The sequence below is a fragment of the Genypterus blacodes genome, unplaced genomic scaffold (assembly GCF_046128005.1).
Source record: "Genypterus blacodes isolate CSIRO-AG114 ecotype Tasmania unplaced genomic scaffold, CSIRO-AGI_Gbla_v1 ptg000070l_1, whole genome shotgun sequence".
Taxonomy (NCBI): Eukaryota; Metazoa; Chordata; class Actinopteri; order Ophidiiformes; family Ophidiidae; genus Genypterus; species Genypterus blacodes.
In genome coordinates, this window is record NW_027466880.1 from 2,280,355 (window position 1) to 2,302,585 (window position 22,231).

The 22,231-nt window shown below is 41.8% G+C and overlaps 1 protein-coding gene across 17 annotated transcripts in view; it reads left to right on the forward strand.

Annotated features, from left to right (window-relative positions):
• cadpsb (Ca2+-dependent activator protein for secretion b) overlaps positions 1-22,231 on the forward strand; it is a 50,498-nt gene that overhangs the window by 17,076 nt on the left and 11,191 nt on the right. For 6 of the 17 annotated variants that reach the window (XM_076156679.1, XM_076156683.1, XM_076156689.1 and 3 more), the window contains exons 4-18: positions 2,781-2,861; positions 3,127-3,360; positions 3,972-4,093; positions 6,805-6,916; positions 8,227-8,366; positions 8,823-8,889; positions 9,116-9,224; positions 9,321-9,533; positions 14,750-14,886; positions 15,008-15,195; positions 15,934-16,035; positions 16,135-16,198; positions 16,288-16,411; positions 20,502-20,537; positions 21,034-21,122. In XM_076156679.1, coding sequence (XP_076012794.1) covers positions 2,781-2,861; positions 3,127-3,360; positions 3,972-4,093; positions 6,805-6,916; positions 8,227-8,366; positions 8,823-8,889; positions 9,116-9,224; positions 9,321-9,533; positions 14,750-14,886; positions 15,008-15,195; positions 15,934-16,035; positions 16,135-16,198; positions 16,288-16,411; positions 20,502-20,537; positions 21,034-21,122 — 1,818 coding nt within the window. Of the gene's footprint in view, positions 1-2,780; positions 2,862-3,126; positions 3,361-3,971; positions 4,094-6,804; positions 6,917-8,226; positions 8,367-8,822; positions 8,890-9,115; positions 9,225-9,320; positions 9,534-11,755; positions 11,768-14,749; positions 14,887-15,007; positions 15,196-15,933; positions 16,036-16,134; positions 16,199-16,287; positions 16,420-17,722; positions 17,792-18,200; positions 18,211-20,501; positions 20,538-21,015; positions 21,123-22,231 lie in introns of all 17 variants that reach the window. The other 11 variants (XM_076156682.1, XM_076156693.1, XM_076156687.1 and 8 more) reach the window with 5 other exon arrangements.

The following is a 22,231-nucleotide window of genomic DNA, read 5'->3' on the forward strand; positions in this document are numbered from 1 at the left end:
ACACACACACACACAAACACACACACACACACACACACACACACACACACACTGCTTTGTCTCAGCCTCCTCCTTCAGCTCAGTAAAGTTGCAGAAGCTTTTTCATGACTTGAGATTTTTGGGAGGTTCGTGAATGCAGCAGGGAGGTTTTGATTGCGCAGCGCAGCACGTCAAACTGGTGTATGGCAGCCATTTTGACGTGCTGTGCTGTGCTGTGGAAGTACGTCAAGAGCTTCATGCAGAAAAATCCAAATCAGAGCCACACTTAGATCTATAATAAACACAGATTACAGCACAGATTACAGTGATAAAAAGGATTTCTACTGTTCAAAGTCTTTTTCTTTTTGACCCCTAGATGCACAGATTTCGCTCTTCCCTTTTTACTTCTCCGTGCTGTAAACACTCCGTGCCGCTCCTCTGTGTTTCTTCATCTCTCTCCACACAGCATGGCACCTTTTTCTGGGCCGCCCCTGTCCCGCCCCGCCCCTCCCGTTAGCGGCTACACACTGACTTCAGCTCATTCACTCTCAAAAAGGATTGCTGGAAGGAGCAGAGAATCAATACGGCATAGCTTGGGAGACAAGGCCCGTTAATGTAATAGGAGAGGGTGAAATACCATAAGGTGCAGAGGTCAGGTTTGGCGCACATCCCAGCAGCAGGAGGCTGGAGGATTTTCAGATCTCTGTATCACAAGCAGAGCCAGGTGCTTACTCAGAGAGCTCAAACACCAGTGGATGCTTTTATTTTTATTTTTATTTTATGGTAGACAGAATTTGATCATATTTGGCTGTTGGTAGCTGAAGAGAAAATCTATTGACAATGTTAATTTGATGATTATTTTCTGGAACCATATTCATTTTTGCATTTTCAAATAAGCTTATGCATCAGTCTGACACTACTCCATTAGTGGAATTAGTTACAATTCACTTCGTCAGCGCTGACAGAAAATTGAAATGTGCGCTTCAGGAAAACAGGAGAATCGTATATTTCCTCCCACGGTTATGAAATATGATACAAAATGTTACAAAACTCTAGGATTTCCCAGCTCATCAATATGTCTAACATTACCCAGATGAGATCGATTTGATTTATATTTTTGTTGAAAACTCCTAGTTACTCCTCCATATTTCCTGTGAGCCCTGTTGTGGCCCTCCAGGTGCACTATTCTGCACATTTGTCTCAATTAGGCTCCCACTCTCACAGAGGAGACAGCATTGACTGGTGAATCACAACATCACATTTGACAACAACGAGCCATTTTGGCTGAGAGAAAAAGTGAAGGAGTGAAGCAGACGGCAAGACAGAGACATCAGTGCTCTCCCTCTTTTCCTCGTGTCAGCTAATATAAACCTCTCATTCATTATTGATGAGAGACCTATGAATTTCTCTGCTTTTCATTACTCTAGGGCACAAACTAGGCTACCAGATGTCAGGCGTCTTTGCCCTGGTGCTGATATCATCGAACGCAGGCAGTTTTGTTTGAAAATGGAGTGAGGTCTGTGTTCCAGAACTCGTTTGGTCACGGTTCATTATGGTCACAGCTTTCCTCTGTTGCTGCGACATGTTTCATTCAGGCCTTTTGCACATACTGACGTGCCGTTGCTACTTTATAAAGATGGCAGTTTCAATACATTTGGCTTAAATTGTCACAGAATGATTTAAGAAGGCAAGAAAAGTTGCAATTACTTGGCAGTGACAAAAAGACCTCATCACACAAAGCGACTCATTTGTGGTCTCTATGGTGATGGCAGCACAGTTCCTCTCCTTTTGATTCATGTGCATCTGTAGCACAGCTATGATTGCAGCCTGTCAGAACAAACTGCTGTCCTAATTAGACTTTATGTTACACAAGCCATCATCATTTCAAATCTGCATGAACGTGTGTGGCTTGTCTGATCACAAATGTTTCAACCTTTAATAATAACATCCACATTCCACTCATTTTGATCCAGTTTGGTCTAATATGATTAGATCCTTTACAATCATGTATAAAAAATGAATATGGGAAGGTATAATGTGGTGTACTAAAGGTAACCATTCACAGTTGAAGCAAAAACATGACAGTGTACCGCACACACTCTGAACAGAAAACTCTTTGACAGGAATACACAAAGAAATACATTAGTTACTATACAGAAAGAAATACATTGGTAACTTTGGTTGTGGCTGGAGAATCCACTAAAATTTATATTTATTAATAATGCTAAAATTAAATCAAATTAAATGAAATTATGTGTTTTTCTTGTCTTAAAATACTATGAAACAAAAGATATCAAAAAGAAAATCAGAACATCAGAAACCAGCATATTGTGGTACCTCTACTTTCCGCAGCTTTGTGAATCCTTTGTTATCTATGACATTGTAGATCCTACAGTTTGTCCTTGCAGATAAAAATAGCATCTCTGTTATTTCCTGGGCACGACGTGAGGTAGATGGCAGCTTTACCATGACTGCCTCATCAAATGGTTCCTCAAGTTTGTTGTGTTGACGCTGTATTTATCTTCTGAGTTGCATATCTTGCAAAATGGCCCGTCTCTTTGTTTTTAAAGCCCAAACATCTACTAATCGAGAAACAGGATTAATGAACCCACCTCCTGGTGGTAGACTAACGCGAGGCACTGTTATGCTGTACATTTCCAAATGTAATATCTCCATGCCATGCCTCCATGTCATCAATGAATCTGTGGGATGTTGGTATCCTAAACCATTAACTGCACAGAAACAGTGGTTGCTTATTATCATGGTCTCAGTGCTCCTCTCTTCTTTTTTTTAACAAATAGCTGGACAACCTGGATGAGCAGGCGGCACAGATCAGGAGAGAGCTGGATGGTCGTCTTCAGATGGCTGACCAGATTGCCAGGGTGAGTCAGGCACTGTGGGCTCAGCTGTTATTAATATGCTTTGTTACTTGGTAATATGTCACCAGTATGGTCAAACTCAGGCAGGAGCTTCTAGTGTGAGCTGCCACCCGCAGAGAAGATTATGCAATACTAAAGTCAAGCCCATGTGAATGTTCATTTTCTCACTTCATCAACGTTCCATTCAAAATGAGATTACCACCATTTGAAATCTACCGCACTGACTCTTTCCTTTTTCTTTTTCTTTTTCTTTTGTCTCTGTCTGAAGGCTGGTAAGTTCCCCAAGTTTGTGTCCAAAGAGATGGAGAACATGTACATTGAGGAGCTCAAGTCCTCAGTGAATCAGCTGATGGCTAATCTGGAGAGCATGCCCGTGTCCAAGGGTGGAGAGTTCAAACTTCAGAAGATGAAACGAGGACATAATACCTCCATCATCGACATGGGCCAGGAGGATGAGAACACTCTGTCCAAGTCTGATGTGGTTTTGTCTTTCACTTTGGAGGTACAGTGCTTTAGAATGACCTAAAATAGGAATATGGCTTGTGGAAGAATCCTTTGAATTGATTGATATTAAGATTTTCAGGATTTTTAACAATAGCACAATGGTATAAAAGTCGAGCTTGACTTGTTCTACATTCATTTAGATACTGCATTGGCATAAACCAGGACACATAAATCAGAGCTGTCGTAGACAACTTGTCTCCTCCAGACTAAGTATAGAAACAGACACACAGGCCTGTTTAGAGGGTTGAACAGATGCTATGTGAATAATGGACTGAAACACACTGGCACCAAAAAAACAGCCTTTTACCTGCCCCTTAACTGGGAACGTGAGTCATCTTTGTTATCAGCTTGTTTGGGATGAGCTGTCACCACAGAGCAGGGAGCGATCGCGCCTTCCTCTTTATTATGCAGCGCGATTTCATCATCAAGAAGCACATAATGTTCAAAGATTATGACTCCAAGCGCAGAAGTGTGTTGGGATTCATTTGAAAACTTCAGCATTTAATCCTGCCAGAGGATTTGTGCACTATTAGCGACTGTCATCCTTTCACGAGATGGATGAACATCTTCATCAATCATCTCTGTCGTTCGCTGGTCTGTGCTGTGCAGGTGGTGATCATGGAGGTGCAGGGGCTGAAGTCTTTGGCTCCTAACAGGATTGTCTACTGCACCATGGAGGTGGAGGGAGGAGAGAAACTCCAGACTGACCAAGCAGAAGCATCAAAGCCCACGTAAGAGCCTGAGCACATGTGCATGCATATTCATAAAGCACACACACACACACACAGATTACAGGCATTCAAGAAACTGTCATGTCAACATTTACTTTGCATTAGACACATATCTGGCAGCCATGTCGAAATGTGACTTTGATTGAATTCTAAGTTTGGGATTGGTTCTTTTAGTTTGTATCCACTTCTTATCAGAACAAAGACAATTCACTCACTCCTATTATCTTTGAGTTATACACACACATTATTTTTCTGTCTGGAACTAAAAGAAGAAACAGGAGCTTTATACTGATACATACTTTTTCCTCAGCTTCTCCCACTGGAGTCTGAGCCTGTTATTTAAACGTAACCGTGACACCAAGCTTCCCTTCAGCTACATGGTTTCTTAACACCCTGCCTGCTAAAACCCACACACTCCCTCGCTGACACCATGAGATCACTTGCCCAGTTTAATAAACCAAATCACAAACACACCATGGGAATGTTACGGTTGCTTATTTTGAGGTTAAAGTGCGGTGAAGTCAACATTTCTCCTCACACACAGTGGAAATACATCTCAGGAAGAGCCGCACATACAGTTTGCAGTCATATACAGCAACACAAACACCTCCGCCAAGATTACCTTTGAATTTCACCTCCTAATAATTTCTTGGTTGAAAATAAACATTTTAGCAATGCATTTGGGAACAATCACGCGTTCTCTCTGACCAGAAAGGGCGTGGCAGGTGCACCCTCTATTGATTGGCTGCCACTGCCAAGGTGTAAAAATAGAAACCCATCCCGCGGTCGAACAATATGATAAGCAAGACATTGTTTCCCTCCTTTGACCTGCAGATGTGATTCGTTACAAAGACGGTGAAGCATCGTCTATATAGGATACAAAAGAAAATACATTGAAACATTAAAGCAAGTGGAAGCTATTTGAGGTCCAAAAGTCTCTCTGTTCTCTGATCTCTCTCATTTCAAGAGCCATTTTATGATGAGAGTCTGGCTAAGTGAGAGAGAGAGAGAGCAAGAGAGAGAGAGAGAGAGAGAGAGAGAGAGAGAGAGAGAGAGAGAGAGAGAGAGAGAGAGAGGATTAGAGGAAAAAAGAGAGATGTGTCTGTGTGTTGGATCTTAACATCAGGACACATTTTCAGTGTATGAACACACATAAATGTCCTCATTTACATATTAACTTATTTGCATAAAGTAATTACTTGTAGGCGGTGGCTTCGCAACATGGTTTCACTCTGATTCACTTATTTCATTTTGTTCTTAAAAGGTAGGAATTTTGCAAGACAATTGGGCTTTTTGAATTAAGAGCACTGTAAAGCAGCAGTACTGTGAAATACGTCAATTAATTACATGTAATACCTGGAATTTATTGACATCCCACCTAATACATTATTTTTATATATTTATATAGATATGAAATTGTGACGTGTGATGTAGGCAAATCCAAACTGAGCTACTGATAGTTAACCAAACTGCTACTGAAGTTTCAAGGTGACGCAAAGAATATTTCTCTTAGATCAATAAATCAATGCTTGACTAATTCAATCAACCAAGCTAAATTACTGTAAAATCCCCTGAAGTGCTACAATTTCATGTCAATACGCTCAGATGCATAAATCAGTGTCAGAAAGTCGTGCGGTGGAATGAATCTTATTGTAGGCATCTTTAGGTTTCATTCTGGTTCAAATATGTAGGTAGCAGGATTTCTGCAGATTTGAGCTCATTTGATCATTTGAGTGCAAATAATTGAAAGAGTTAAATACTTTGGCTCTGAGGCACTTATTAATATATCTTCATTATGTCTTATCTATTTATCGTTTGATGTCCACATGGAGTTTGCACAGATCCTCAGTGTGGGTTTATTCTAGGTGCTTCGCTTTCTTCCCATGCGGGCAGGTGGACTAGAGATTCAACTGCCCACATGCAAGAGTGTGAGCTTCAGCGTGTTGCATGTACCGATGCAAAGGATATGTGTTTGATGTAGTGTGTAATATTAAATAAATGTGACGCATATGTTGTATACAACCCTTTGTTTGTTGTGAAGTCATAACAAACAGACAAGGTTAATTTCAGAAAGCAGTCTCAAAGCAGATCACCGTCACAGCCCCACTAATCATATTGGCAGATAACACAGAATATTGTTTTGAACACCTGGCAATAATAATGATTTTTTTCTTAAAGAAGTAGCAGCATTAGAAGAGAGAACAACAAGAGAGAGAAAGTAGAAGTGTTATCTTCTATGTGTGACTTAATCCCACAAATAAAAAGCTCTCACTTGCTTCCTCCATCAGCTCCATTCTGTGATAAACACATACATACTGGAAACATAAATTGTGTGTGCGTGTATGTGTGTGCATGTGTCCATAAATGATGTATTGCCTGCCCTCTGTTGTATACTGCAATCCCTGCGGCCAAAAAAAACCTGCCAGCTGCTGTCTGGGATTTTGTCGCAACCAAGACCTATTGAAATATAGATATTATTTGTTTGTATTGTGTCGTATATTTGATCTCGCTAACAGACATTGTCTCCAATATGCAATAATATGTGATGATTAATGCAAAGAAAGACTTCATCCTTGTAGCCTTTTGCCCACTCTTCCATAATTGCTGTGTGTGGGGGGGGGGGGGGGGGGGCTGTCGTTGTGCGGCAACCCCCATGCAGGCACGCTGTCATGGCAGCTAACCTCCCGAGTGTCGTTTGTTGTGTCTTTCAGCTGGGGGACCCAAGGTGACTTCACTACCACACACCCTCTGCCTGCTGTCAAGGTGAAGCTGTTTACAGAGAGCACGGGGGTGCTGGCACTGGAGGACAAAGAGCTCGGCCGGGTAACTCAAGAATACTTCACAAATACATTCACATCAATCTATCTATATCTCAACAGGGCCGAGGGAATAATAGTATTTTTAGCTTAGCTAGTGAATACGATCATCAATGATTTGTGATTTCTCATTTATGGATCAGCTGTTAGTTTGTCCTTTCCTCAAATCATCATGTGCAAAGTAACAAAGAGGCCTCACCACCACTGCTAAGGACAGAAATTCCCTGTGTTAATTCATACAAAAAGACAGGATGCACAGCATCATTTAACACGGCTGCCAAAAGAGATCATATGCCTCACACAATTGGTGAGCGGTTGTCAGTGGTGTGGGTGTGCAAGTGCAAATAGCTGATGGTGTTGCAGTCATTGCTGTGCTCTCCTTCAGCGCATGCTTTTCTAATATATTACCACAGTTACCTCAAGGAAGAGTTACAGTTCCTAATTCAATAATGTTCTCAATATTCGCAGAAACAAAAGATTAAACATGAAATGAAGTCATCCTATTAAGAGTTTGAATTAACGTAGTATATGTTCACAGTGGCAGAGAAGAAACATTGGGAATTGTTCTGATGAAGCGTTCATGTCAGACCTTGAGATTCTCTTTGTCTTGTTGTGCGGTGATGTGATAGAGATGTTGAGTTTGTGTTCAGTTGAAGCTGTAACTGTCTGACATCCTGATTTCAGTAATGACTCCTGCAGCATGCTGCCACATGGATGTGATTCAGGCGCAGTCCCTGTAAACATTGAATTGGAGTAAGCTGATGAAAAAAACCTTTCACATACCTAAAAATAGAATCCCTAATGTCCTTATTTAAACTCTGGGCTTCTCTGCATATAAATAATTAACCTGCAGAGAATGAAAGGAACATTTCTCCCCCCTGTTCTCTCCTGTGATATAAATATAAATATGTCAGGGCAGTGTGATATATTTCTGGCCTGTTATGGACGACGTTGCCCCTTTGCGTTTTCCTCTGATGTCCCCACGGTGGCAGTGACCTTGGCTGTGATGGGGGGGGGGGCTCTTTGATCTCCTGCTGCAGCAGCTCTGGCAGCGAGGCAGGCTTCCTCAAAGCTCTTTAACTCAGCAAAGCGAGATTAGGCCTCCTCCTCTTCAAGGCGGCAGAGGAAAAGCGCTGCTCAGTCCCGACTCACTTTTATTTTGAGGCACACGCTTTCATAAAACCACACGCCATGGACAGACTCCTACATCTTCTGCCTTTGGAGCGACTGATGCACAGAATGAGATCAAACACATGCCGCCCGGATATCAGCGCTAATACTTACTAAGTCATACTTTCTGTTTCATTTTGAGTGCAGGTTGTCCTCCACCCGACTCCCAACAGCCCTAAGCAGTCAGAGCTGCATAAGATGGCTCTGACGAAGGCCTGCCCTGACCACGATCTCAAGATCAAACTGGCCATTCGCATGGACAAACCACAGAACATGAAGCACTGCGGGTAAGAGAGGCGCTGCCAATTAAGATATCAAGAAACGTCTCTATGCACCTCTGCGCCTTAATGTCTTTCTTCTAAGAACTCACAGCTCTTTGGCCTCATTTCTAGTCACGTTCCATGGAAAAATACTGTGAAGTACTTGACTCCCCCTGGTGGATGCCTTGGCGTAATTCAAGTCTTTTAAAATGAAAAGCCATTGAAGAAACCTCTCAAAACTAACAGCGGCGTGAGAGCATACAGTATATGCCAGTTTCAATGATCCCATCATGATGTTACTCATCTTTGAAAATGTTCTTGTTCCTTTTCCAATTTATCCAGCGACCTGCATTAGTTCTGTAAAATTCTCGTTTGCTACTTCTGTGTGTGGTTACAAAAGTGTATATTTTCACTAACTGAATTTGGTGTCCCTGTGTGTCTGTGTGTGTGTGTGTGTGTGTGTGTGTGTGCATGTTTTGACAGGTATCTGTGGGCTTTTGGGAAGAACGTTTGGAAGCGCTGGAAGAAACGTTTCTTTGTCCTTGTGCAGGTGTGTTACTGTCAATAAGCATCACGGAAAACAACATTTATCGTCATAATTTAATTGTCAAAGTTTGTCCAAGTTGTTCTTTTAAACCTAAAGATAAGTGATGTGTGGGGGAAACATGACATTTACTTGTCAGTCTGTCTTTGTGCAGGGGCAGCAGACTGTAATCATGTGACCCTGCAGTCATTTGCGTGACTCTTTGTCATGTTGTTTACCCTTTGTGTTGCAGGTGAGTCAGTATACATTTGCCATGTGCAGCTACAGAGAGAAGAAATCTGAACCGCAGGAGCTTCTGCAGCTGGACGGGTATACTGTGGATTACACTGACCCCCAACCAGGTTTGACGTCAAATATACACACAAACACACACTTTCAGGTACACACACATTCTGGAAATAACTAAATACTTCTCCTGAAACATCCCATTGTCTCAGGCTTGGATGGTGGCAGGGCTTTCTTCAATGCAGTGAAAGAAGGCGACACTGTGATCTTTGCCAGTGATGACGAGCAGGACCGCATCCTGTGGGTCCAAGCCATGTACCGTGCCACTGGACAGTCCCACAAGCCTGTCCCACCCACTCAGGTCCAGAAACTTAACTCCAAAGGGGGTGCCTCGGCCCAAATGGACGCTCCTATTTCTCAGTTCTGTAAGTAGCCCGATACACAACACGTTCACCTAAGGCAGAAAGCAGTTTTCCATCCACAAATCAGTGAAAGCTCTTACCCATAAATGTGTCACGCCATGTGATTCACACTGCTGTCACCAACCTGCTGTTAGAATGACACAGGCACGCGGGCACATGCGTTGATCTCTCACAGATCCCTTCAACATCCGATGGACCACTCATTGTCACTTCTCTCACAGTGTTTAAAGGTGCAATCCCATGCTGTTCCATCAAATCTGTTCACGCTGAACAACCAACCCGATAAAAGTGCAGCATACGGCAGGATTTGGCATGCAAAATTTCTGTAGATGAATAAATAGGTCAACCGCACGAAAGATTTGAACCTGCTGGGGTTGAATTCAGATTGCCAGTGCCGGCAGGAGTGTGCTGCTCCTGTCCTAACCATAGGACCTGCAGTAACACTGTAACATCTCTAGAGGGCAGTGCGAGTGTTGGTTCCTGAGACAGTTCTCAGACAAGGTTGCCCTTGTCAAATCGTTACATTAAATCATGAATGCCGAGCTAGACTTGTGCAAAGCTTTAACCAATCTGTTACTGTACTTGCACCTCTAAGCAGCCCACAGGTCAGGTAGCAAGGTGAAGGTAAGACTGTCTATAGTAGTGTGACATCTGTACCAACTTCTGTTGAAATCGTCTCTTGTGTCCCCCTTCATTAAGGAAACAATGACCTTTTTGAAGTAAATGTTTGCTGGCAGTTTATGTTGATACCTACAGAATACTTATTTTCTTCATTTGTTTTTTGTTTTTTTGTTTTTTTGTTTGGCCCATGCTGTCAATTATTACTTTTGACTTATTCTAGGTCAGAACTTTGAACCTGCTAATCCTTTATGTAACACTAACATAGAGCTATCTGACCTGTTACTTTCAGGTCAGGTCTCCATCTTAGATCCTACTACTCACAACAAAACTTAACTTTTTGTGTGCATCTTTTCACTCCATACCTAATAATAATAATAATAGAATAACATATTGTTGTAGTAAAATCAATTGAGACGAATTACTCAGAATCTTACCATAAAAAAAATTCTATGTTGTTTCTCCATTGATTTCTTTGTCAAGTATGTGATCTTTCCTGTGGTTAGTTGACTCCACTGATGCCAGCTGTTGCCATTCAAAGTCTCTCCTCACAGTGGCACAGACACCCCCCTCCCCTCCCCCATCTCCTCCACCCTCCCTGAAACATTGTGGCACACCACGCGTACATGTTTCACCCCCCCCCCCGTGGTCTTGAATGGCACTGGGCTCATGACATACACACACGCCCTCCTGACTCTGCTGCAGTAAAGTCAATCGAATTTCAAGAGGACTATGAAGGTTCTGAGCGATAAGGGTTATCACCATCCTCCCCCCCCTCCTTCTCCTCCTTCGCTGCCTCTCCCATTCAGTCGTTTTCACGCAAGAAATTACTTTTACGTCATATAAGTGAGCAAATAAGGGTTTGTAGTGTGGTGCCTCTGCCTGCAGTGTGATGAAGGAGTGGTAAGCATTCATCCATGTCAATTGAAAGAGATTACACATGAATAGATTGCAGCTCATTATCTGTGGTGTCAAACATCTCCATAGAATTCTGATGACTTACAATGTTTAAACATTTACTGTTTCACCGACGGGTTTAAAGCATTTTTTTCAAGCCTGTCCAGGACCTTCATAGTCTGAATAGAAAATACAAGGGTACAACTTTTTTCCTGTCATATTATACTACATATACTTCCCTGGGTAAGAGTACGTGCTCGCCAATGGGCCTTATTAGAATCTTAAATGTCAGCGTTCAGTTTGATCAGCGTTTTAGAGTAGAGTGACAGTACTTAATGCCTCTCACTGCTTAAGTACTCGTCCAGAATCCAGAATAAACAAACTGCAGTGGAGTGATGAGCGATCGTAATTTCTCTCTCTCTCTCTGTCTCTGCCTCTCTCTCTTTCTCTGTCTCTGTCTTTTAATGCCTCCGCATCTGTTGTCAAGTTCACATATCCTCACATGTGCTCTCACACACCTCCACCACAAACTCATGTTGGTATAGGTTGTTGTTTTTGAGTTGTGTTTTTCTTCGTCATGCTTTTTGCCTGTACCCTTCTTCAGTAATGCAGCAGCTCAGGTCAGGGTCTCTCGTGATTGCTGTCCTTCAGCCTTGTTGCTAGTCTTTATGTTATTCTGGTTTGTCCCTTCTTACCCTGCTGTCTTCTAGCTGGACTCAAGGGTAAGTGCTTCCCTGTAGCCGGCACAGCTCAGATAATCCCCGCCGATTATCTGACAAATGCAACGTTCTCTCTCTCTCTCTCTCTCTCTCTCTCTCTCTCTCTCTCTCTCTCTCTCTGTCTCTCTCTCTGTCTCTCTCTGTCTCTGTCTCTGTCTCCCTCTCTCTCTCTCTCTCTCTCTCTCTCTCTCTCACTCCCCTTCCCTCCCTCCCTCTTCTCCTTTCACGTCTCGCTTCATGTCTTAGATATTAGTTGATAACTTTTTTATTTTTTGCCGGCCTCAATTCGAGGTTCAAAGTACAAGCATCCATTCTTGCCAGTTTAGGATGCATGTGTTTTATTCTGAGACTTGTTTATTTGACTCAGTAATGGTTAAAGTTGATATTATAGCTGTTACTGCATAATTGCCTTCTCTCTTTTTCTCATATTGGTAACCAGACCCCTCAGAGTAAAGCCATGCAAGAGTCAAATGACTTATTTTTAGTAAAGCAGATCTGATTGGCTGTCTTTTTTTGTAGAACTGCATTCTGTTGGGAGATAGATTGGATGTGTAAATGAACGACATTGTTCCATTAATAAAAACAACAATTACTCATATTGGTTAGATGAAAACTATTGATTATCTGCCACCTTGATGAAATGTGAAGCAGCCTGTGACAGTCATTTCCTTTGAAATTTGCTTTGGCATCTAAAAACAACTCTTAACCGTTGATGATGCTTTACCTCCGAGGGCTCAAGTGCTTTAAGTTCTTTTTCTTTGACCTTCTCTTGATGAGAGTTGGCAAATATGTATGCGGAGTATTCTTGAATGCCAAAGACAAGGAGTAGCTAATGCCGCCCCTTCTTACCATGAAATACTCCGGACTCCTTCTCCTACCGTTTATGGGCCTGTGGATGGAGACTAGGCCAATGTTTACACCTCTAGAAGGGAGAGATGTCATTTTGTTTCATTTTGACTGCCCATTGTTTGCCTGTATAGGAGAACACCTGTGTCATGTGTCCATACTGTTGTACAGTTACAGGATTTTTTCATTCATTTCCCCCATCTCCCAGAGAATGATACAGTTTTGCCTCTGTCGGCTTCATGCTATTTACCCATGTACTTGCACCAAATTGTATTGCTACCCTATTAGAGTTCTCCGGTAGTGGTATGCCTGTTAGTGTGCTCTGTAGAGATCATGAATACACTGCAACATATTCAAGTATTGTCAACTTGCAACTGCGTAGAGAAAAAGGAATGCCAAAAACAATGCAATTCCAAAATTGAAAATGGGTCTGCAGATGTGCATGACATTTGAACGCTCAATTTTTTTAAAAAGCCACATTGTTCTCCAGCATGTGATAATTTATACATGGATGCAAACCTACTTGTCTATTCACTTTGGTAATTTGGTCGTTTTATTTATGGTTGAAGTCCTTATCAACAGCTTTGTAAGATATGATAATGTCGTAATAGTATTAAGTGTATTCCTCACTTAAACCAAACAGATGAAATGTCTCATAGCCCCACCACACACACACACACCTTATGTTGACTCTTTGGGTGTTGGTCACAGTCTTTAACTCTTGCCCACATCATGTCTTCCTTTGTAACTTAGCCCATGAGTGAGTTGTCTTTTGGTGGCCATCACTCTCATCCGACACTTTTCCGACCACTGTCCTACTGTCTCATCAAAGGTCGTCTCTCATTCCGCCACACAGTCTGTCACCCTGCACCCAGAACCCTGCACCCAGCACCCAGTGCTCACTACTGCTGCCATTCACCTTCTCAGTGTTTGTGGACCTCACATGCTTACTGTCCTCCCCCTCTCCTTTTGCGTTACGACTGACCTGTCTTGTCCCTCTTGCCAAATTTCTGTTCCCATCGTCCTCATCGTACTTGTTGTCTCACAGGTTTTCCTTCTCAGACTGAAGAAAAATAAGATTTGTAGGTTCCTTTTGGCCGATTTCAGTGAACATACACACCTTCCTCCCCTCACCCCCTCACTGACCTGGAGGTTGACAGATGTCACTGCTGTTGTCAGTTGTGCTCTTTTTGGTACCTCGACCCTGCACAGCCAAGCTCAGGCCTCCACTTTCCACCCTCCACCCCCAACACATCATCACCCATCTCAGTGTCACATGGATATGACTCACACTGAGGACATGACTGCATCTCTTATTATCTACTTTGAATCATCCCTGTGCCGACATTTTGTCTCTGACAGCTGTTTAATACTCTGCATTACTGGCAGAGCACATGGAAGTTTGGTCAGCTGCAGGTGTTATCTATTTGGGCTTTCCTATTCTGCAAGAGTGGAAGATAAAAGATTATTCCGCAAGTTTTTAGTTTTTAGTTACCATGGTTATGTGTGATAAATTTCACACCCTCAAAGTGGCTCTGAAAGGTTTGTGACAAAAGTTATGAATTAATTGCAATTAATTGCAAGTCTGACTCTCTAAACCGATAAATTAAAAATTGTAATGAACGTTTTTACAATATTCTTGAATTCATATTTACTGTATGCCTACAACGTGCACTGAAGTCAGACTGATTATTCCATTTTCCATATTTGAGCCTTTTTTTAACATGCGTACCAATATTGATCATGACCCAAGACCATTGCGAACAGCCGAATCTATTAGATGCATTAATACATCAAATTCTATCAAACAAATACTTTCTCAAACATATTTAGGATCACTAAAGTAAATCAAAGATGACATACTAAGACGCATGCATGCACATACAGTAGAAGCACCCGCCCCTCTGAGTTTAGCTTCTGTTCCATAGAATCTCATTCACCAATATCTCAAATCTGTTTACGCTGTCTGACACAATGCAAGTTGACAATGTAAGCTGTAAGTGTTTATAATTTGCCCTTAGAAGTAGACAATAACCCCTGGTGTTTCTGTGTTGTGATGAAGACGCGCTGTTTGTCTGTGCCTCACTGATGTCTTCTCCTCTGAATCGTGTCCTCTCTCCTGTACCGTTGGCTGGATAGACGCAGACAGAGCTCAGAAACATGGCATGGATGAGTTTATCTCCGCTAACCCCTGTAGCTTTGACCACGCCTCGCTGTTTGAGATGGTGCAGCGACTCACGTTGGACCACAGGCTCAATGACACATTCTGCTGCTTGGTGAGCGTCTCTCCACCTGTTAACATCACCACACATTGGACCGTTCCTGATGTTGCTGATATAAAGCAGTACATCAGCATTTAAGAGTAACACTGTATCCCTGTATCTTTGCTTTGTGTAGGGATGGTTCAGCCCAGGCCAGGTGTTTGTCTTGGACGAGTACTGTGCCAGGAATGGAGTTCGAGGTTGTCACAGACATCTGTGTTACCTGCGTGATCTACTGGAAAGAGCAGAAACCGGGGCTATAATTGACCCCACTCTTCTACACTACAGCTTCGCTTTTTGTGCCTCCCATGTTCATGGTAACAGGTGTGCCCTAATCCCTTTTTTTAGATATCTGTGCTGAAAAACCACTTAACATTACCATATGAAGCAGCATGACTGGTATAATGAGTAGGTGGATACACTTTTAGTGAATTCTAAATCTCCATAAACACAGCAAAAGAGGATGATAGAGAGCCATCGACAGCATCGTAGGCATCCTGTGTCTATTTCCATTTATGTAATTATGTTACATTTGTGTTATGTTATTTTTATGTTGTTTACTTTGTGAAGCTTTTGTGTTAATCATTTCCACATTTCTACATATTTCCTTGTTTCTACCATTTTCCTTTGTTTCTTTTCTCTCTATTTTTTGTTGCCATAGTCTCACACTGTCCGTATTATTCATCCTCCCATGCGCCCGTTAAAGTCAGAGAGGGCAACAATTACTGGGGGCCACGGGGGTATGAGAGCCTATTATCCACAAAGAGGTCCCAAAGCCCAGTGCCTGCCACTGCCTCTAAACAAGCAAGCAAATTCAAGTTTAGAAAGAGAAAGGATTCCAAAATTCCTCTCTTTCAAGAGCCCAAAAGGTGAGACTTTGTTATTTCTCTGTAAGTGCAAGAAAATAGGAGCCTGGGTCAAAAAAGCTCTCGCACCTTTTGCGCATCCTGGGGGGTCTGAAAGCTGTCAGCCAATGTCTGTTGGAGTCATATGAGAGGTTGCATAGCTTGAACCTCTGCGTGTTTTCAGTTTGGATAAAGCACGTGGGTCTGATCCTCATAGGCCAGACGGGCTGAGCACAGTGAAAGTGGATGAGAAGGACCGCTTTGAAGACATCAAGGAGCGATTGCGTGTGATTCTGGAGAACCAGATTGTAAATTTCAGGTTCGTCCCAAATCAGCTATTATACATTAACCTTGACTCTTAAAACATTCCAACTACTGTTCATTTCCACTGTAATTGAATGTGTTTGTTATTTTGTAGATACTGTTTCCCCTTTGGCCGTCCAGAGGGGGCGCTGAAGGCCACTTTATCTTTGCTGGAAAGGGTTCGTAAATACAAAAACAAGCTATTATCACCACAATTGTAATATAATGGAACTATGAAACATAAATACTTTTAATATGTTATCTGTAGGTCCTAATGAAAGACATTGTGACCCCAGTCCCACAAGAAGAAGTTAAAGGAGTCATCCGCAAAAGCTTGGAGCAGGCTGCTCAGCTCAACTACGAACGGATTAAAGAATACGCTAAAATCGAAGGTAACCAGATATATTCATCACAAAGATACCGCCAGCCTCACAAAATCATTGATGGAGCGAATGAGGTTAATTATTAATATGTGTATGCAATATAGTTGTGTATGGATTCGGATGGTGTGTGATAATTGTGTGTGTGTGGACTAAATACAGTAGTAAAAATCCATTTGCAAACATTAAAGCTTGTACATGTCGCTGTGATATAGCTGCACACTGTGAATTCACTTGGGTTCGATGGTTTACTGGTGTCCATCTTTTATCCCAAAATGATCTGTGGCATCCCCAGACTCTGTGTGGCAGTTTTGTCCTGTCTCCCGGTCCAATAACTCTCTTCCTTTGTTTCAGGCCTGCTTTAGCTCTGTGCTGTTCTGTAGGTCAAGTTGGCTTTTGTGTAGAGGTGTGTGAGTAAAAATGCATTCAAATCCAAAGCGCTGAAATCTACTCATGTGCTGATCTCTCACTGTGCCTTGACTATTATTAGCTGTTTACTATATTGGCCTCTGACATTCAATGATTGGACCGTTAAGTGAATGTCCTCTCCGACTCCCAAGTTGATGCAAATCTGCCTCTCCCACGATTGCAGCTTTCGCCTCCAGCTGACTCTGTACCTGTGAACTTTAACCCCTGCCCCACCCCCCACCCCCCCTGCCTTGAGATACCAGCTCTCCCGCCACCTCTGTCTCTGTTGAAGACCACACTTTATTCTGCTCCCTGTCCCTCCCTATCCGCTCTGCTTCCTCTTCCTCTCCCCTTACAGTTGTTGGTCTTCGCCACAGTTATCACTTTATTTGACCACCTTATTATGTGATACGTCGGCTGTTTGACCAACAAAAAAGGAATGCTGGGATTGAGAAAATCTACAAACCAGCATCGGCCACCTGCATGTGCTTTTTGAGACATAACAACATGGCCTTTTCTTTATTGGCATGGATTACCTAGCAACATGACATCAATAACACAAAACAAGGCATTTCATTGTGTCTTTCTTGCTATGTCTTCTCTCCCAGTATTTTATCCACTTTGCATATTTACACAGATATGCCTTGAAAGACATCTCTCAGAGTGCTAAAGATACTAAGGATTTCAACCTTACTATCTTTCCTTGGTGTGTGATTTTACCTCCTGCTGTCCTTGTGATGCTTGTGGGTTTTAACAAACCACAAAAAAACCCAAAACATTCGACTCTGCTGTTGGGCTGCTTGGGCCCAAGCCAATATTGTTGTCACCTGGACAGCCCTCTTCCCATCAACCTCGTAACTCCAGCTTTCCCACCTCTGACCCCAGCCTCTTGCATGCCCCGATCCTTTTTTGTAGGGAAAAAGAGGGAAATGTATGAGCACCCTGTCTTCTGCTTGGCGTCTCAAGTGATGGATTTAACCATCCGTGAGTACCTTCATCACCCTCTCTTCCCTCCCCCTTGTCTCCTTCTCCTTCCTTTAAGCACTCTTTCATCTCACCCTCTGCCTTCTCCTCTTTCTCCAGAGATGTTGCTCCTTGCCATCATGCTTGTTTTTATCTGTGGCTTTGTCTGTGAGAGTGAGTGCGGAGAGCACCAGTCCAGAGATCTGAACTGAATCAATCAAGATTCTTCTCTTAGCACCATCTGTTTGTGATGGACATGAATGAGCAGTCTGTCCTGTAAGCTTCTTTCTTTTATTTGGACACCGATTCCTTTGACTTGAATGCATTTTTACATTGCTTACATTGTTATCTCCTCCAGTCATGTGGTCTGGTCATGTGTCAGTGCTGTGCTGTGCAGATGAGGTAGGCAATTCTCCACCAGAAATTGCACAGGGACATCAGTTCACAGAGATATTATATGGGGAGGGCAGGGTAGTGAATTCAATAACTCAAGCCACTGTGTGCGTCCTGTCTATGATCCGAGCAGCTGTCTTGTGTCCTATCTGTCTTTGACGGTCTAAGCGTTGTCTGTTTGTTAACAAACATCTTATCACTATTTTAATTTCCAATTTTCCACAGGCTACTGTATCAGTGTGTCCTGTTTTTACTGTATGTCTGTGATGTTTGTCTGTTACCTAGAAACCACATTCCCTGGAGCTGTAAACGTCCCCGCAGGTTCTGTGAAAGGGTCACATGGTGATGAATAACAAGTTTCCCCTGTAACAATGAAAATAACCCCAGACTCTGTTAATTCTAAACATCTCCTCTTTATCTTCTCTCTCCCTTTTTCTGGCTGAAGTTGAGAAAGGTCAAAAGGATCCAAAGGATCCAGGTGAACCCATGTTTAGCTTGTGGTTTAGCCACAGTGTACACATGCATCCACATATGCACCTACACACACACAAACATGTGCATTTTGTGAGCAGATACACAACATGTCTATAAACATGCATGCATGTACAGAATGGCTAACAACCTGTAGCACATCCCTCACATATGATAAACAGGAATATGCAGACTCGTGTCTTGGCATGTTTTAAACAAGCATCTCTATTTACGGAGTGCAAACTGGGGAGATTTTATTGCTTTATATCTTTCAAGTCTGTTAAGTTTAGAAGTTAGAAGTTTAGAAGATTTCAATTTGTTTAAACTTTACTTTTGTACTCATAGAATGCAGATTTACTTTATTGACTCCAGCAATTTTCTTTTCATGAAAAATTATAGAGCAATACAATCTCTTCATAAAAGAGCAACATATATCTTTGTTGACGTAAACAAAAAAATTACTTTCATTACAAAATGTAGGATATATGAATAGGAATTTCAATTTATGGTCCTGCAGTCATAAATTAGAATTAAAACAGGTTTTTATACCTAAGTTCTTTTCTAAACAGTATCAAAGTCCCTGTTCATTATATTCCCCGCAGCAGCAGCAGCAGCAGTGTTACGCACACGTTTCAACAATCCACTCCAGTAAATCTCTCGAGATCAAAACATGGAGGAAACATTTTTGGGGACACAGATCATAAAACACAGCTTCAGATAATAACAATTTTATTGCAAATCCATGTGATCCATCCCCTCGTGTCTCTTAAATGTCCCTAAAGACCACGACTAAAGCAATGTTTCTCAATCCTGAGCCTTAAATCAAGCCAGCAGAGATCTAGAAGACACCAACTCTTGATCAATGGAACACACACTTTTATTCAGCTACTCAGGTGTGTTTGTATCAGCATATACACATTGCTGTGGAACTCAATGATCAAAGTTTAAGCATTAGCTGGTCGTGATAAATTTTACAAAGGATTAAAAGCAGGGGGTTTCAATTTGTGTCATAGCGAAGACCCAACAATTCTCAATGTATAAATCCATTCAAAAAATGTAATAAAAAACTTCTTGAAGCTATTAAGTCAAATAATGGCAAAAATAACATGAGACCCCCAAAGCTGCAGTCTTAAATCACTCCTGTAGGTTATTGGCCAACAACACTGTTCTATGTAGAGTTACGTGTGTATGTGCTTTTGATTTCAGATTTGTGTAGCCATTCAGTTCCATGTTACAAATGATAAACACATCAATCCACATCAGTGCAATGTTTGAATCATCACATTCCGTGACATGTAACCATCTATCACATCAATCCTTCATCAAATTCTTTGGAGCATTTTGCACTCAATTGACCAAAGTTAAACACGGCAAATCAGTAACTTCACACTGTAAAAATATGAACTCAAACGCATTAAATGTAACCAATAGATTATTCATACATATTCATTATTCATACAGATACTTGTTAAGATTTCAGATGGTTTGTAAGGTGCAACGCTGGAAACTAAATGAAGATATTGAAGATATTGAGTGACATAACGCAGAAAATTAATGGGTCAGGATGTAAATCAATAAAAATAGATCAATCACTGGGTGTATTGAATAAACCTCTATGACTTAATGTAATGAAATATGCATTCATGTGATGTAATTTTAATCAAATCCATATTTTAACATATTTTTTAAGTTACCTGAGAAGACTGTCACTAATGTCTTATGAGTTTGATGCATTTTTCATGTGCCTGTTTGAAGGTATTGATGAAAACACTCCCACCAGTGGCAGTTTTAATCACGTCGACCCTCTCCCAACAGAATTACCGAGGAATGTTTTAGTCGAAAGTTTGATTTTAGTCCATCAGCTCAGGCACGGTATTGAATAGGGAGACTGAAACTTTGCAAAGTTAAACAGATGGAGAACTTCAAACAGAAATAATGAGATATTTTTACAGTGTGTGCTCGCTGAATCATAAGTTGTGTTTTTTTTTTTTTTTGACACGCCACATGACAGCTCCTTATACAGATGGCTTATTCAACACCACTTCATAATTTGCATGTTTTTAATGCCACATTGCATCTTCATCCCCAGTGCCACTGTTCTTGTGCCTGGTGCTGTTTGAACACTCTGATTCACTCCAAACCTTCAAATCTGTTGCTTAATGTTATATACAGCTCGAGGTGCAAATACATGAGAACACCTTTAACTTGTTCCGGGGGGTATAGTAGGTACACATCACAGTGTAAGCACTGTGTTTTATCATTTATTAAAGGGTCAAAACAATAGACTGGAAGTTTTCTGAATAGTCATTCAAGAATCCCCCTGGCATCCTTCTCTGTGCTTGACTAACCACTCATCCCTCACCCTCATCCTTTTGTCTCAGAGAACGTAGGCCGCTTAGTCACGCCTGCCAAAAAGCTGGAGGAAACAATTCGCCTGGCGGAGTTAGTCATAGAGGTCCTCCAGCAGAACCAGGAACACCATGCGGAGGTGAGTGAGAACCCCCTCCTCCTCAAACCACTTTCCCTCTATGCGCTCACTCTTATCTCACTCCGCCCCACAGCTGGGAGTCAGCCCTATTTTGTCAGCCTCATTATAGAAATAAGGCTGCTATTATCAATGGGTACCTACAGAGAAAAAAATCCTTTCATAGATGGATTTAATATAGGAACGCTCTAATTGGCGTTCAACAGAGCATGATTACATTCACATTCACAGTTTGAGGAGAGACTAAATTCGATAGAAAGCCATAGAATGTGTGCAGCGCTCTCCTTTAATTCACATTTCATAGCTCAGTGGCGCATTGTTACACTGTACACTTCATGGAAATTATTAAAAATGTATTATGTTTCAAGGTAATCCAGTGACTATTAACTGCCGGCAATAGTAGTAATATTGGTCACTCTTGGATTCTGCGTGCTCATTTAAGCGATACTGCAACCCAAAATGTGCTCATGATCAAACACTCCTCCTGTAGACGAGAACTCATTGGTAGAGAACAGCAGCATTCGTCAGGTTTAAAGTGATATTCCAGCCGTTTTACAAAAGTCACTTACATTGTTTCGGTTTTGTTGTTCTGATCTGGAGATATTTCAGGTATAGGCCTTTAAATACACCAAAAAGGAACCCTGTGCAAAACAGTGTAAAGCCTCAAAAAGCTCTTTACATCCCAATGAAAGTCCACTTGAGCTTCTAGAAAAGGTACTGAGCAAACAGATGAACAACAGAGGAGAGGATTATGTTGCAGAAATCATGTGGGATGTTTCTGTCAATAAATATTGCATGCAGCTGCTGTTCTTTACTTGTGGGGAAACGTCCAACCTTTAACCAGCACCTTCCAAGCCTGCAGGGGGCAGTGTTTGACTTTCAAAGGATTTTGGGTGGAGTATCACCATAGGTTTCCCTTTTGGCACAGTTAGAACACAGATAGCTTCCACACTGCATTACATTTGCTACTATAAACCTTCAGCTGCCAGCACATCACAATGAGCATGTGTAGATGTGTAGATCTAAAGGTGATCCAATGTGATCTTAAAATATGCAGATAAAGCAGATTTACTGTATCTCTCTGAATATGCTTGACAGGCGGCAGTCACAAG